Raw genomic sequence first — 16,027 nt, 5'->3', positions numbered from 1 at the left:
GTCCATAACAGCCTACTATAGACACAGCCAGTTTTACTCACTGAAATATTTATTTGTCATAAAATTATTACTTCATAATTGTTTTAGAGTCTTACACATGCTATACAGATAATAGAGTCGTGCATTATTTTGGAGAGGGGGTTCAGCGAAAAATCGGCAGCTGTCAGCAGGAAGTGGCTGTCACTGGCAGCAGGAAGTGGCTGCCAATAAAACCGGATGGCAGCTGTCGCTAATACCCGGAAATTGGAGGAGGCTGCCGGCGGCAACAAGACAAATAAATAATTATATACACTTATGATTATGTTTAATACTTTTTTAAATAAGTATAAAAGGTCAGTATTGTATATTATTTGATTTAAAATATTGATCAAATATAAACAAAGAAATAAGATCATTTTGCTAAACGTTAATTTCCAGCTGAATGTTTATGCATGTATCATTGTTTGTGTGAAATAAAACAATTTATATTTATATACGAGAGTGGCACTTACTAGGTGTATGTTGTATATTTATTATAGGCTATATACACAAATGACTGAAAAGAGAGAAGTCTCTCAGAGACCTTTATTTAAAATCATAATTCGAGGTTATATTTGTAGTATTTCAAGAAACAACTATATATATATATATATATATATATATATAGTATAAAGTAGCTGTTAAATTTGTAACTGGGTTAGTAAGTTGTCAAAGTCAGTGCTTTACAATGTAAACCGTATAAAATATATCCAGCAAGCAAGCAGACTAAAATATCAATCAGAATCACTAACAACAATCCGGAGGTATTTTCAAGACTCTTAGATCAGAACTGATGAGGTATACAGAGTTACTTCTCCAGCATCTTGCACCAATCACTGTAAAACCCAGGGTGGATGTGCATCTCCCCTCATTTTCCTCTTGCAACATGGTCAAGTCAAGCATCGTTTATTTATATAGTGCTTTTAATAATACAGCTCAAAGCAAAGCAACTTTACAGTATTAAATAGGAAAATAGTGTGTCAGTCAATAATGCAGAAGGACATTAGTAAACTCAGTTTGTAGTCAGTTTAAAAGGCAGTTTATCATTCAGTTCAGTGATGTCATCCTTGAGCTCGGTTCAGTTTAAATAGTATCTGTGGAATCATTTGCAATCATGTCAATGATATCACTGTAAATGAAGGGACCACAACAAAGCAAGCCAGAGGCGACAAGGAACCAAAACTCCATCGGTGACAAAATGGAGAAAAAACAAGGTCTTTACAGGGGATCTGTATCTGGGGCTCTAGTTGTCCTGGTCTCCGCTGTCTTTCAGGGCTGTAGAGGTCCTTTCTAGGTGCGATCCACCATCTGGTCTGGATACGTACTGGATCCGGGTGACTGCAGTGACCTTCGAATAAGAAAGAAACAGATTAATATAATTGAAGATGTTAATATCTATACGATGTTTGATAGGGAGCCAGTGCAGTGTTTACAGAACTGGGCTAATCCGGTCATACTTCCGGATTCTAGGAAGAACTCTAGCTGCTGCATTTTACTATTCATAAGAAAATGGTGACTTTAATACCTAAATTGCTTTATTAACAGTAGACATGCATGCACAGCCATATTAATGATTATTCCCATTGCATCTTGTCATCATGTACAGAGCAGTGATTACATTTTCATGCATAATTTGCACACCTGGTAAGCAGTTGTTGTAAACCTCGTCGCAGTGTCTGCAGGGTGTACATTTTGTTGAATTCCTGACATGGCTTAGACTTGTTCTCCATTTTGTTCCACCTGTATATTGAGATGAGGAGCATGAAAACAGCATTATTACAAAGATAAACATTCAGACATGGCAACTGAGAAATGTAATGTTATGGCACCTTTTTAAACCTCTAATCAAATCTGTAAAAGAAGATACTCAGTCAAGCCAGCTGGATTGTGCACTCTTTCGAAAGGAGTCTGTATACAGTACATCAGACTTCTGAATTTGGAACAAACCAAAGACGGACTTAGTAATGTAGCATCACCCCTCCTCCAGGATCACGTAAAGAAGAATTTTCAACAGGACAGCATCTGGCAACTATTGGGTATTACAAAAAAAAAAAAAAAAAAAAGGTGTCAGTGCCATGGTTTTGTCTCAAGATGCACATCAGTAATGTGTTTTTTTTCTTTCTAAATGCATGTTTACAAAAGCTACTTCAATGTTCTAAATTTAACTACAGCCTAATCCTGGCTTAATCCAAGCCCTGTCTGTGAAACTAGACCTAAAAGTTATAAGGAATTATGAACCGGTCCATTATATTTTGTATAGATAACAATAAAAAAAAAATAATAATAATAGTTTTGCATTCACATGCTTACAACTTCAACTGGTACACAGAACAGTTCTGCACATGCATAGTATTAGAGAAAACACACCTCAATAGTGCAAAAAAAACTTATTTTAAGAACTCTTAAGTTAATGTATATCACACAATCTCCTGAAAGACTTAACATGCAAAAATATATGGTTAGTGTTGCAAATGTATCTTCTATCATTCCAGTCAAACAACATTCTTTTATATTATTCAATAGACTGTTAACACGCTAACAAACGTTAATATTTAATGGTACGTCAAACGTAATTTGAAGTTAATGGTAGGCCCCTAACAAGGTACACAAACAACGTTGCTACCACTAATTAGATTTCATTGAACAATTAAACCAAAGTAGACACCAAGTCGTTCACCAAGATACCAATTAAAATCAAACTTACAACGCAAAAAAACATTAATTACTCCGATGACCAATTTCTGAACTTACCGTTTGATCAATCGCAACCATTACTGAAGCGTTTGGGTGCAGTTATATCTGATTGGTTGCGCCCACGTTGGTCGATACTGATTGGCTCCCACCGAATGGCAGGCCCCACCTACCATCCGGCTGACAGTTACTGCCTTCCGGCTGTCAGTTACTGCCTTCCGGCTGTCAATGGCAGCCACTTCCTGCTGCCAGCTGCCGATTTTTTATCTGAACCCCTGCTGCCGTCTTGCCACCAGCCAATCGCTGCACTGCTGATCATGGTTTCGAGTATCGATACATATCCCCTTTTAAGACAACACACAGACGCGCAATTATCTCAGATAACTCAATCCAGCGATACTAATCATACACAACAGGTGTGTTCGAAGAACCCAATTAGCCGGATCATGATTAGCACGATGATATTATCTTGTATATGTTATTTGATCTCGGATGTAATAAGCGAGGTACGAAGAACAGGCCCCTGATCTGTCAACCAACTCTGTAGGAATGTTTTTTTTTTACCTGTCATATTGCTTCAGTTGTTGATTTTGCTTTAGTGCTTGACATTTGCAAGAGAATGTGATCACATGCAAAACGACTAGTGCTTTATCTAAAACTCATTATTATTAAAATTTGCCATAAACAACTGCAAATGAAGAAAGGAGCTAAACCACACATAAGACATACTGAAGCGTTTGGTATATTAAACTTGTGCATGTTCACATAACTGATTCTCTGTGGCACATCACACACACACACGTCTTGTCAAACTACTTTCATGAACCATGACAATTTTCAACAAAGTGTCCCCTTCAGAATGGTACAACAACCACTGATCTATAGGCCTATGTAATATCTCTTTTATAGATCAGTGACTGTGATAAGTATATGTTGTGCAATGCTTCTTATTTAGCTGTTTTTAACACAACTCTTGCTCATGTTGTGTACAGTGATCTGGCCTGTGTGTGTGTGTGTGAAGTGTCTTTTTGAGTGCAGTTGCTGTAAGAAGAATGAAGAAATTGCACCTGGGTTGCTGTGACATCAACAAAGCAGAGATACGATCACTGTAGCAAACAAATTTCTGAACATTATTGCAAAATGATGATGCATTGGGACAGAGTTCTAGCTCTATCTACTGAATCCATCTCTGCAGAGTTCAGTGTCACTAATCATCTGAATGAACTGCAGCAGAGGTTTGTTGGACCATTTATTTTGGGTTGGTATTTGTTGTTTTTTTGTGGACTTGAGTTTGAGCATAAAATTGAGGTTATTACACAGCCTAGTGGCAGAGGAAGGACAATTCGGTTCGTTTCTATATAATCGTTGTTTTCTTTATCTATTTAGCAAACAAAGTGGACCAGTTCAAACATCAGCCAGGATTTTTGGCATGATGCTCTGCTAACGTGCGAAAATGGAGTAGCAGATTTTAAATGTCTAAAAACATGAATTAATTAAATAAAAGTGAAAAAATAACGGGCTAATTTAGTGTCAACTGTGAGAGCTCAAGCTGAATTATTGGCTTTTAGTTGGACTAACGTTTTGAAAAGGATTTTAAGGTTTTGTCTGAGCTTAAAACCACGTCAGCTGCTTTAAAACCTTGCAGGAATTCGCAGACAAAAATGACTGGAAGTGAATGAAGATAAAGAGCTTGTTCGTAATGGAGGGGTCAAGTGTTCGCCTTAAATTGAGTTGCATAATCGTCGGAGATATGACGTGACCGGACTTCTGAGTTTTGTAATTAATTAAGATAAACATGCTTGACAAATTTTGTTAAGATATTTTGTAAACAACCGATGTTTTTGAGATCCCTTCTGAAAATAATGAAATTAATAAACCAGCACAGAATGTGTAATTGTTTTACTGGTTATAAAGGGGACTGTACTGGTTTTAATGGAAACTGATCCCCGTGGGTGTCTATGTTGGTAATTTATCGCCCTCTATTGATGGCTTGTTGTTAAAACCATTAAATCCTAATGGAATATTTCCCAAAACACACTACCATTGTGAATGGTTTTAATGGTTAATAGCTGATGGTTTGTAATGGTATTAGGCTATTTTGTTGCTATTTTTTTCAGCAGGAATGTTGTTAATGGCTCTGAACGTAGTGCCACATTAATTTCTTTTCTAACTTTTGCCTGAAGTTAATTATTCAAATTGTTGATTATTAAATTTTTTTTTACTAGCCTATTAGCCAAAAATTAAAAAGAAAATTATGAATAGGCCTATTAACACACACACACACACACATATATATATATAGAGAGAGAGAGAGAGAGACTGTTAATAGCTTTTTTGAAATATATATATATATATATATATATATATATATATATATATATATATATATATATATATATATATATATGAAAAAAAAATATTGTTTGTTAATAATCTTTTTTATCTATTTTTTTATTTATTTAAAGGGGAGACCGGCTCTATTTTTTGCCCCCACATTTTTTTTTCTAGAATGCTGTCTATCTGTCCCTGCAGTGGAAGTGTCCGCACACGCCCATTGAGACGGAGAGTTTTTCATGAATCAGCTCTCCATCAGTCAGTTCAGTTCAGTTCTGCTCCTCAGAAGCGGAGCATCATGACTCGAGCTGCACTCAACATCCTCACCGTTATCATTCTCCTTCTGCCCCGATGCTGCGACGCAAACCGCAAACTCCTGGTGTTTCTGATCGATGGCTTCCGTTATGATTACATGGACGATTTACAAAACTTGGCTGGATTTAGAGAAATCGTGGAAAACGGTGTTAAAGTGGATTACCTGACTCCAGATTTCCCTAGTCTGTCCTATCCCAACTACTACTCTCTAATGACAGGTGAATTTATATATATAATTTTGTGGAATTTGAGTTTTTGAGTTTTTGACTTTGAGTTTGAGCATAAATTTGAGGTTTTTACACAGCCTAGTGGCAGAGGAAGGACAATTCGGTTTGTTTCTATATAATGGTTGTTTTATTTATTTATCTAGCAAACGATTTCCCTAGTCTGTCCTATCCCAACTACTACTCTCTAATGACAGGTGAGTTTATATATATATATATATATATATATATATATATATATATATATATATATATATATATTTATTTATGCAGTCTTAGCTACTTCCAAGTGTATTTACTTTGAAGCAATTCATAGATTAATAGTTTAGGTCTTTTTGAATGATGTGTTTTTGTTTTTTTGCTTTTTGTTATGATGTAACAATAGTGGAATGTAATATGTTATGAACTCCTGGAGCTCTAAATGATTTGTATAGGCCTGTGAAGATTACACATACTCAAAAAAAAAAAAAAAAAAAAAATATATATATATATATGTATATGTATATATGTGTGTGTGTGTGTGTGTATATATATTTTTTTGGTTGTCTGGTACAGTTTAATATGGTCTTTAACACATAATGCGTTTCCTTGTGTGAAATTGCATGCAGCATGCTGTATACAAAAACAGTTCAAAAAGAGTATAAAGGTCATTAAAAGTACTCTTGATGTAGAACAATAGAGATCTGTTAGATCTGAGATGTGCTTGTACATAATTGTTTGAATAGGGCTATTGATCACAGAGGCCAGGCACTAATGATGAATCCTTCATCCACAATGACAACAGAAAAACAGCTCGCTCTCAGCTCTATCTATTTATTGGTATACAAGCAAATGAAAATATCTGACAAAATACTTACATATTGCACATAATATAACAGTTTTTTTTATGTGTTGGTGTCCATTATGCACTATTTATGTTGTTGATTCAATAAAAAATGAAATATAGAAAATATTATCAAGAGTTATGAATATTTAAGTGAGTATATTCATATTTAATCATTATTATTTGTAGAGACATTTAAAATTGCACAAGGATTTCTGATTGTGTCCACTCAGTTGACTCAGTGAATGGTGTTGCTGAATCACATGGATGGTGATACAGTGTGTGTTGGACTTCAGTAACAAAGGCCATGCAGAGCTGAGCTCCAGCACATGCACTTTGAGCCAGCATCCACCAATCACAGCAACTCAGAGCCAACGCTTTACTGCTCTGCTGATGGCAGTTGTTTTGTTTGGGCACATTCCCCTCTCCACAAAGCTTCAGAAGACAACTGGGCTCGAGCTCTGACAAAGAAATCAGACAATGAGAGCAAAGCTGGGACACCGTGAGGGACGTCCACACTGCAAACTGTCTTAGAACAACTGTTATTAATACCATTAAACAAACATTACTACCTTTATTGATTTTAATGCATTTAGTTGTCCTTTAAAAAGATTGGTTAGTCTTTTCCAAGCCGTCAAATATCCCAGAAACTAAACGGCAGTTAAATTATATATGAACATTTGCATGGGCGAGCACTTTAAAATGAAATGTGCTTGCCCATGCAAAAATCGTCACTGTTATAGAGTAGATGCTCTGGGTGGTTGCCAAGGCCTTGCTATGCAGTTGATAGTGTTTCAGTGTTTGCTAAATTTGGTCTATTTTTTTAGTGTGTGTTAATCAAATATTTTTATCTTTACAACATCCCTTAGAACAGTCATATCACAGTTCTCCTTAAAGGAATAGTTCACCAAAAAAATTACAATTTGCTGACAGTTTTGCTCACCCTATTCTCAACAAATTTTCAATCAACAATTCCTTAGCTGTATGATTTGAGGAATCATTCATGTCTTTCACATAAATGGTGCAGAATGTGTTACACACTCAAATGTAATACTAAAAGGTATAATAAGTGGCAAAATATTTTTTGAGCAGCATGCATGTTGCCTGGGAATCAAACCCACTATCTTTATGCACTGCTGACACAATGCTCTACTACTGGGAAACAGGAAAATAACATCGGCTTCGTCAATAAAAGCATTAGATAGTCCAACTTCAACATTAAGACCTGCTTGAGTCCCTATACTCATCATATTCACATATTTGAAAGATAGCGTCTGATGAGAGACAGTATGTTTGGCTGTTGTTGGATGAAATGAATCTTCTGCTGTGAATGCAGCATGCTAAAACTCAATAGGCTGCCTCATTCCAACTTCATCAGAAAAATCTAAGCAAACAGCTAAGGAGCACTATGTTGAACTTACATAGGAATGATTTTTTCTAAAGCTTTATTTGAAATCTTCTTCATTGTGTGCCTTCATCTCCATAGAGAATGAATTACACGATTGGACACGTGATCCGTTGTTGTTGCAAGGTATCTATCCACAGATACTGAAACAAATGCTATGTGGAGCCTCCGCAGCTCTAAAAGAGCAACATATGAGCAATGCAATTTAATGAATGGAGCTCTTTAATCAACTGAACCTGATCCAAATCCACCCTCGTCTGTGAATATTCATTCTGCACTCCTCCTTATGTTCCAGGACGCTACTGCGAGGTGCACCAGATGACTGGAAATTACATGTGGGATAAAGACACCATGAAAGAGTTCCTGATTGGAACGAATCCGGACAGCCGTCTGCCCATGTGGTGGGACGGATCCGAGCCGCTGTGGGTCACCATGCAGAAACTAGGGAAGAGAGTCTACATGTACTACTGGCCAGGTCAGTGGATGTCATACTGCTTTATCTGTACTGGCAGAGTAAAGTATAAATAAAGGGATTTTTATATCCACGCACTGCAGTCACACAGAGCCTCCCTCTATGCCAGACTCATTTGATCAGTGTCATTTTAAAAGGACAAGCTACTCCAACTGCTACTTGACATTAAAATAGCATGCAAGGTTTCCAAGTGGAGTGTTCAAACTTTCAAAAGGCTTTTCAAATGCATAGTGATGCAGGTCACATGGTCTAAAGTGTGTTTCTGTCCATTTAGGTTGTGAAGTGACGATTCGTGGAGTCCGACCTACATTCTGTGAGGAATATGTGTACAACCCTTCAGAGAAGAACCTGATCGACTCCATGGAGAGTGCTCTGAATATGTTGAAGTAAGACCAAAAGCCCAAGACATCCTTTTACACAGATGATGCTGTTGCCTTTTCTGCCTAGATGAAGCCAGGCAAGCTAATTTATCTTAAATGAAAAGAAAAATCTATGTTTTGAATGATATGTTTCAAACAGAAGCGATAAAGCAGACATGGCTGGGATTTATTACGAGAAGATTGATGTGGAAGGACATCACTTTGGGCCACATTCTCCGGAAATACAGCGTGCCATTCGCTCACTGGACCAGGCTTTCCAGACCCTCAACCAGAAAATCAAGGTACATGAAATTTAAGGTTTTACATGAGTGAAAGAAAGAGAGAGAGAACAGTACTTGCTGTCTGTTCTACCTGGCCATCTAAAACACATTACTGTATGTATTTGTTATTTTTTTGTCAGGAGAAGAACATGAGAGATATAAACGTGGTCCTGTTCTCTGATCATGGCATGACAGAGCTCCAGTGGATGGAGAAAGTCATTGAACTGGACAGCTACATTGACATGACGCACATCATTAAAATGATGGACAGGGGGCCAGTGGTCAGTCTGTGGCCCAAACAGGACAAGTTTGAAGAGGTGAACTCAGCCTGTCTCTGTTCTCTTTTCATCTGCATGTTTTCCATGAGACTCATGTTTACAGCAAGGCGTCAGCACCAAAAAAAAAACACTCTCTTATTTTAAATCTGCTGTTTTGAAAGGAAAATACACTTGGTGTCAGAATTTGTCAATGTGAAAAGGCAGTGGTGTACTTTGACCTGCTGTCTTTAACTTAAGTGATATTTCTGAATGTAAAGTATGCTTAAACTTTGATGAACTGGCTTCTGTGTGTGTGTGTGTGTGTGTGTGTATGTGTGTGTGTATGTGTGCGAATTAGTAAATCGTGCACACTATTTATAAATCGAGGGAACGAATTAGTAAATCGTGGGCACTTTTTATAAATCGAGGGAATTAATTAGTTAATCATGCGCACTATTTATAAATCGAGGGAACAAATTAGTAAATCGTACGCACTATTTATAAATCGAGGGAACAAATTAGTAAATCGTACGCACTGTTTATAAATCGAGGGAATGAATCAGTAAATCGTGCACACTTTTTATAAATCGAGGGAACAAATTAGTAAATCGTGCGCACTTTTTATAAATCAAGGGAACACATTAGTAAATCGTGCACACTTTTTATAAATCGAGGGAACGAATTAGTTAATCGTGCGCACTATTTATAAATCGAGGGAACAAATTAGTAAATCGTGCGCACTATTTATAAATTGAGGGAACGAATCAGCAAATCGTGCACACTTTTTATAAATCGAGGGAACGAATCAGTAAATCGTACGCACTATTTATAAATCGAGGGAAAGATTTAGTAAATCGTACGAACTATTTATAAATCGAGGGAAAGATTTAGTAAATCGTACGCACTATTTATAAATCGAGGGAAAGATTTAGTAAATCGTACGCACTATTTATAAATCGAGGGAACGTATTAGCAAATCGTGCACACTATTTATAAATCGAGGGAACTAATTAGTAAATCGAACGCACTATTTATAAATCGAGGGAACGAATTTGTAAATCATACGCACTATTTATAAATCGAGGGAATGAATTAGTAAATCGTGTGCATGTTTTTGTACATTGAGGGAACGAATTAGTAAATTGTGCACACAATTTAGTCTACTATTTTTTTTTCTGCATGTCATGTGCGGGGCTTCGTAGAAAGTAATGGCAAATCCCAAAATTTTGTTTTAATAGTTTAATGCCTTGTTTTTTCTTTAAGTTTTGGGTTGAAATGTGAACCACTTAAACTGAACATGTTTGTATGTGTTGATTCAGATCTATCAAAACCTGAGCACAGTGGACAACATGAATGTTTATAAGAAACAAGAGATCCCAGACCGCTTCCACTACAAGAACGGGAGGTTCGTCTCAACGCTGACGCTCATTGCAGAGCCTGGATGGTTTATCACAGAGGTCAGGGAGGTCATTCTCTACACAGTCTGTCTTGAATGTGCCTATGGCTGTTTGTGGGGTTGTTTTATGATTATAGCAATCTAACCAAATCTAGATATAGATGCAATAGTTTTATTTATTTATTTAGTCTACCTGCCTTATCTGCACTATTGAAACTTATTGTAGCGTATCATACAGCAATTTTCACGATTCGTCATAGCAGGGTGTGGATTCCCCACATGTCCTTGTGATCTATTTAATATGTTGCTTTGTACTTTCCCAATAAGACCGATGCCAGGAATCGCTTCAGTCATGATTCAGTCTTGCATATAAAACCAAAAAACAACAGTATTCCTCTTGTGTGCTTGCCTGCTATAGCACAGATTATCTCAGTGATGCGTCATTAGCTGACCACAAAAACATACTCCGAGGATAAAACACCAAGACATCAGTCTAATTCCAACATTGCAGGCTGAACGCTAACCTCTGCACTTCCTGCCTGTTTTCACAGAATAAAGCCAAGCTGCCCTTCTGGAAAAACGGCACAGAGGAGGCGGAGGGCTGGCAACACGGATGGCACGGTTATGATAATGAGTTTATGGACATGAGGGGGTTCTTTTTGGCACAGGGACCAGGTAAAGTTCAGCAGACCTCACTATTACTCTGCATATTTATGTATATTTGAAATACATACATGTATATGTTTATAATTTATATTTGAAACTTATTTTAAAATCTAAGCTTTATTTTTACATGTACAGTACATTTCAATTTGTAGAGTATCATAGAATTATTATTTTTTTTATTCATTTTAAAGTAAAATATATATACATATACAGGGGTGCATATAGGTTTTTCAGCCCTTTTTTAAATAAACAAAATAATAAATGGAGTTTGATAATTATATAATTATATCTTTAAATAATAAAAAAAAAAAATTAATTCAATAAAAATGTTTTGATAGCACCTGGTGGCTGTTGGTGTATAAAGCCATAAAAAATCTCTCAGGAACCTCTTTTTTTATATCAACTTCAAATTTGCACAAGGCTTTCATTTTATAGCAATTTTGGATTAAAAATATTTAGGAAAATATTCCTTTTATATAAAATAAAATAAAAATGGTACATTGCATTTTCTTAACAGTGAATTTAAACTTCTTAAACTGTTTGATACTTTAATATTTTGAAATGATTCCACTTTTGCAATAATCTGCAGATTGCCTTCTGTCTGTATTCCAAATCGTCTAATGGTTAGAGAATCGGACTTGTAACCCAAAGGTCGCAGGTATATATATATATATATATATATATATATATATATATATATATATATATATATATATATAGATATAGATATAGATATAGATAGATAGATAGATAGATAGATAGATAGATAGATAGATAGACAAAAATATATAATATTTGATAAAACATGTTTTAACTTCACATTAATGAAAGAATAACCGTAAGAAAAAAAAAACTTATCATGGTTTCCACAAAAAAAAAAAAAAATCTGTATTATTCAGTATTTAATTAAAACAGTTATACAAATTGTGGATTTGTTTTTATTTTGTTTATTTCTTTTTTTTTTCAGACTTCAAGACGAACTTCCGCGCTGGTCCCATCCGAACAGTGGATGTGTATAATGTTTTGTGCAAGACGCTGGGGATCGAGCCCCTGCCCAACAACGGCTCGTGGTCTCGTGTGGAGTGTATGATGAGGAGCTCGGCTGGCGCTGTACGAGCCGCTCTGATCTACAGCTTTCTGCTGCCGCTGATGCTGCTGCCGCTCTAGAGGACTCCCCCAATGCTTTCACTGTGGGAGCGCACAGATCAAACACATATTTTATGCCTTTGGGTGTGCCATGATGTCGGATAAGTGCCAAGAAAAACATTTTTAGGCTATAAGCTTTTTGCTGCACTTCCTCTATTTTTGAGTTGTAAATATCATTCATTGATGATGAAGTAGAAGAAATGATGTTGGTGTTAGATGAACCAATTTGCACTTTCTCCCTGAAAGATTTATATTTTAGTTTTTTTAGCATTTTGTTAGTGGTCTCCATCTGTTTTCTGTTGTTTTGTGAGTGGTCTATTTGCATCTACTCACACAGAGCAGTTTTTGGAATAATGTAAATTTACTTGACTAGTTGGCTAGTATCACATCTCTGTCAAGATATATACTGTTTTAAATGCAAGGCATTATTTTATTCTATTGTTATTACTTGTTTAATTTCTACTGTAGATTATATAACTATAGATTCTCCATCTCTTTAGTACATGGTTTGCACTAATTTATTTCTAAATAAATAAAAAAATGTATTTCCTCAATAAAAGTAAGGTTATTTCTTCTAAACTCAAATGCTTTTGTTATTTTGTAACTCCATTTGTTCATAGATAATATTGATATTGTAAGACACGGGGGACTTTTATTCTATATATTTTGCTTTCACAGCAGCGTTCGACCTCGGGACTCTAATCTCGGGACGCCATCTGTTGGTCTGGCTGTGAACTACACTGAGCTGACGTGTTCATAATTTCATTCCCCATACAGTTCAATTTTAAACTTTCCTGATTTACGTTTATTAGTAAGATAAATCTAATGAATTTTAATGTCTTTTGGCGTTTTAGTTCAGCAAGACCTTTGTAATAATGCTTTAAAATCATAAAAAAATTTAAAAGACTAAACTATGAATAAGACAGACAAGTAAATTGAGTAAAACTTTGACACGTTTCATGCAACATAAAAAAGTCTTGTTTTTCCAGTTGACCAGGTAAAGAGTAATGTTTAAGATGAACATTAGGTGGCGCAAAAAGACCATTTGTTTGCAAATAAGCCACTGTAAGACTCGCATTCCTTATTCCTCATTTTCCCAACAAAACAAAAACAAGCAACCCGACACACAAAGTATGTTATAACCAGTCTGGGTCATATATTTTTCAAAAGATTTAATGAATCTCACTGTTCTTTGAACTTATTGTTTTTGAAATATGGCCTACTCGAGGCTCCGTTAGTCGCCATGTCGTTTTCCTACTACGGGAAAGACTTGTTCTTATGAATATTAATCAGATTAATACTGAAGTTGCTTGGTAACCTTCCGCCAGCTTTCAGTCACGTGATTAATAATTATTCATGAGGCAAATCTCATTCGCTCATTCGCTGGGCGACTAACGCCTACGCGCTACCGTCTGCTTTTCGACCAATCAATATGGGCGATTAAGCGAACGTCAAGTTACGTAATTAATATTCATAAGCAACCGCTTCTCCATAGTAGAACAACTCGCTTATTCGCCACTCGAAAGACAGCTGAGGATCTAAGCAGAGCTAAGCCCGCTTGTCAAACCGACGGATTGAGAAGAAGTTTAATGTTTTTCGCCACATTTTCGATCAATTGCCATATATAATGAAATTACCGGCGAATTAACACTTAGTATTTACATCGTTATTTCACGTCTGAGGCTTCGAAGTTGAATTCATCGCGTGATGCCTCTCCGTTGTTTGTACAGGCGTCAATGGACCCGACCGCGTCTCGAGATGTTAGGATGAGCTCGTGTGGACATCTGCTTGGTTGTTTCTAACTTGACGTCCTTTGGGTCCACTTGATGTTCCTTCTGCATTTGTGGAGGATTTGAATTAGCAGCCATCTAAGCTGTCCCAGATCCAGCCACTGTTTCTGACTGATCATCGTTTCTATTGCACTGCTGTCATTGAACTGCTCAGATGCAACAGTTGCATGTGTATTTCTTGTATTCAGTGGCTCAGACGCCCGGATCGTCTGCGCTGCCCCTCTGAATTGAAGGCACACTTTGTGATGAGTGGAGTTTGGGCTGGGAACTCGAGGGGCATGCAGACTGTCTGTTGTTGTGCGCACGTGAGGACATGTCACTTTCAGCAGCAGCAGCATCATGCATCCTGATGGCCGAAGCAGCATCAGCATCAGCAGCAGCAGGTCGGATGTCCTCATGCCCAGCAGCGCTGTCTTCCCGTTTCTGGTCGTCGGCATCGCGGCGGCGGTACTGCTCTTCCAGCTCGGCTCTGGAGGACTCACTCTCACCTCGTTTTTCCTCAAACTCTTTCTTTATGTGTCCTTCGCGTTGTTGTGTTTCCTGCTGGGGAGTCTCGGGCTGCTGGTGAAGAAAAGCCCCGTGAAGATCAGCAGGTTTGACACCACACGGAGACAGTCATCGAAGCTCGTGGATTTATTCAATAAGTTAATGGTAAGGCTGATACACATCAGATCACAACATCCACACAAATACACCCAAACAATAATTCACACTGCCACTGTGATAGTTTCAAAGAATGAGACGGTGTCTAATGCTGATGACATGTTTACATATAAATATGCAGGTTATTTAACAAGGATAATGTGACAAAATTAAGTGTAACAGGGAACTGAATTATATAAATCGTGATTTTGGGGTAAATTTGTGTAATACATTCAACAAAAGGAAACAAATGACGTTTATATATTTGTTTAAATTAATATTTTATATTAATATTTATATTCCTCTTATTATTTTGTGGTAGATGTAAATACATATAATAAAGTACATAAACCTATGTATTGAAGTTTACATTATATTATCTATCTATCTATCTATCTATCTATCTATCTATCTATCTATCTATCTATCTATCTATCTATCTATCTATCCATACACGCACATTTAAAAAAAAAAACATTTAATATATGTTTGTTTCATGTAAAAGTAAATGTATAGTCACATGTTAAAAATGTATAACTTGAAATAAATAGTTTCACTCACACTGTAAACAAAACAAGAACACAAATATTCGACTGTAAAGACTCAATATACACAAAAGTAAATATTACACAATTTATTAGCAAATAAATAGAAAACTCCAGTTCTCACAAATCAGCCAGACTTTATTATCTGGTTCTTGTTGTTGTGATTGCGTTGTTAATCTCAAACTGATATCATAAAAGTACTTTATTGGCTTGTACTGTATAGTCCACATAGGATCAATGCCAGGACTTGTAACCCATGTAACTGGTACTAAAAGTGTCCTTCAGCTGGGTCTTTAAATCGATAGTCTTCCTCTCTCTGTAGGGCCGGTTCTGTGTTCCTCTGCTGGATTCAGCCCAGACCAGGAGGGTTGTGGTGTCTCTCAATGTAGATAAAGCCCTTAAAGAAGGTGAGTAGTCCCCGACAGTCTCTAGTGGATCAAAGCCATTCAGTTTTCACCCTTTTGAACTGTTTTCTTCTTATTTGTGAATGCAGTGTTAGCCTGTGACATCAGCGTGTAAACAGGAAATAGTTATCCAGTGTAAGGCGGCACCCTTTGATGGGACTCATAATAAATAGTCCTTGTTTGATCAGTGATTACTATGAAATTATTTCTGTGTTGTATCGTTCTGATGCTGAGGATGATGTTATTAACTGAAGCATCT

At 36.5% G+C, this 16,027-nt stretch overlaps 2 protein-coding genes and 1 long non-coding RNA gene across 7 annotated transcripts in view; 2 read left to right on the top strand and 1 right to left on the bottom strand.

The window, feature by feature from the left end:
- Positions 1–128: 128 nt before the first annotated feature.
- On the bottom strand, positions 129–2,980 carry LOC127971142 (uncharacterized). 4 transcript variants are annotated; one of them, XR_008156756.1, is made up of 4 exons: positions 2,770–2,980; positions 1,848–2,047; positions 1,660–1,758; positions 909–1,366 (listed from the first exon to the last, which is right to left on the bottom strand). It is a non-coding gene; the product is annotated as an uncharacterized LOC127971142 (long non-coding RNA). The 4 variants fall into 4 exon arrangements; XR_008156757.1 differs by having other exon boundaries at positions 1,886–2,047; XR_008156758.1 differs by lacking the exons at positions 1,848–2,047; positions 2,770–2,980 and adding an exon at positions 129–253 and having other exon boundaries at positions 1,241–1,366; positions 1,660–1,837.
- Positions 2,981–3,805: 825 nt separating this feature from the next.
- LOC127971044 (glycerophosphocholine cholinephosphodiesterase ENPP6-like) lies at positions 3,806–12,960 on the top strand. Of its 2 annotated transcripts, XM_052573802.1 has the most exons (10): positions 3,806–3,944; positions 5,175–5,576; positions 5,729–5,779; positions 8,106–8,285; positions 8,557–8,668; positions 8,802–8,943; positions 9,063–9,239; positions 10,499–10,636; positions 11,127–11,250; positions 12,209–12,960. In XM_052573802.1, exons 1-10 carry the CDS (start codon positions 3,929–3,931, stop codon positions 12,406–12,408), a joined length of 1,542 nt encoding a protein of 513 aa, XP_052429762.1. In that variant the 5' UTR covers positions 3,806–3,928; the 3' UTR covers positions 12,409–12,960. The 2 variants fall into 2 exon arrangements, with proteins under 2 accessions (XP_052429762.1, XP_052429763.1); XM_052573803.1 differs by lacking the exon at positions 5,729–5,779 and having other exon boundaries at positions 3,810–3,944.
- Positions 12,961–13,896: 936 nt separating this feature from the next.
- The window catches only part of snx25 (sorting nexin 25), a 45,728-nt gene continuing 43,597 nt past the window's right edge, over positions 13,897–16,027 (top strand). The window contains exons 1-2 of the mRNA XM_052574896.1: positions 13,897–14,828; positions 15,687–15,771. Of these exons, the coding sequence (XP_052430856.1) occupies positions 14,517–14,828; positions 15,687–15,771 (397 nt within the window). The 5' untranslated portion in view covers positions 13,897–14,516. The remainder of the gene's footprint in view (positions 14,829–15,686; positions 15,772–16,027) is intronic.

This window comes from Carassius gibelio, chromosome B14 (assembly GCF_023724105.1).
Source record: "Carassius gibelio isolate Cgi1373 ecotype wild population from Czech Republic chromosome B14, carGib1.2-hapl.c, whole genome shotgun sequence".
Taxonomy (NCBI): domain Eukaryota; kingdom Metazoa; phylum Chordata; class Actinopteri; order Cypriniformes; family Cyprinidae; genus Carassius; species Carassius gibelio.
This window is presented reverse-complemented; position numbering and strand designations above follow the sequence as displayed.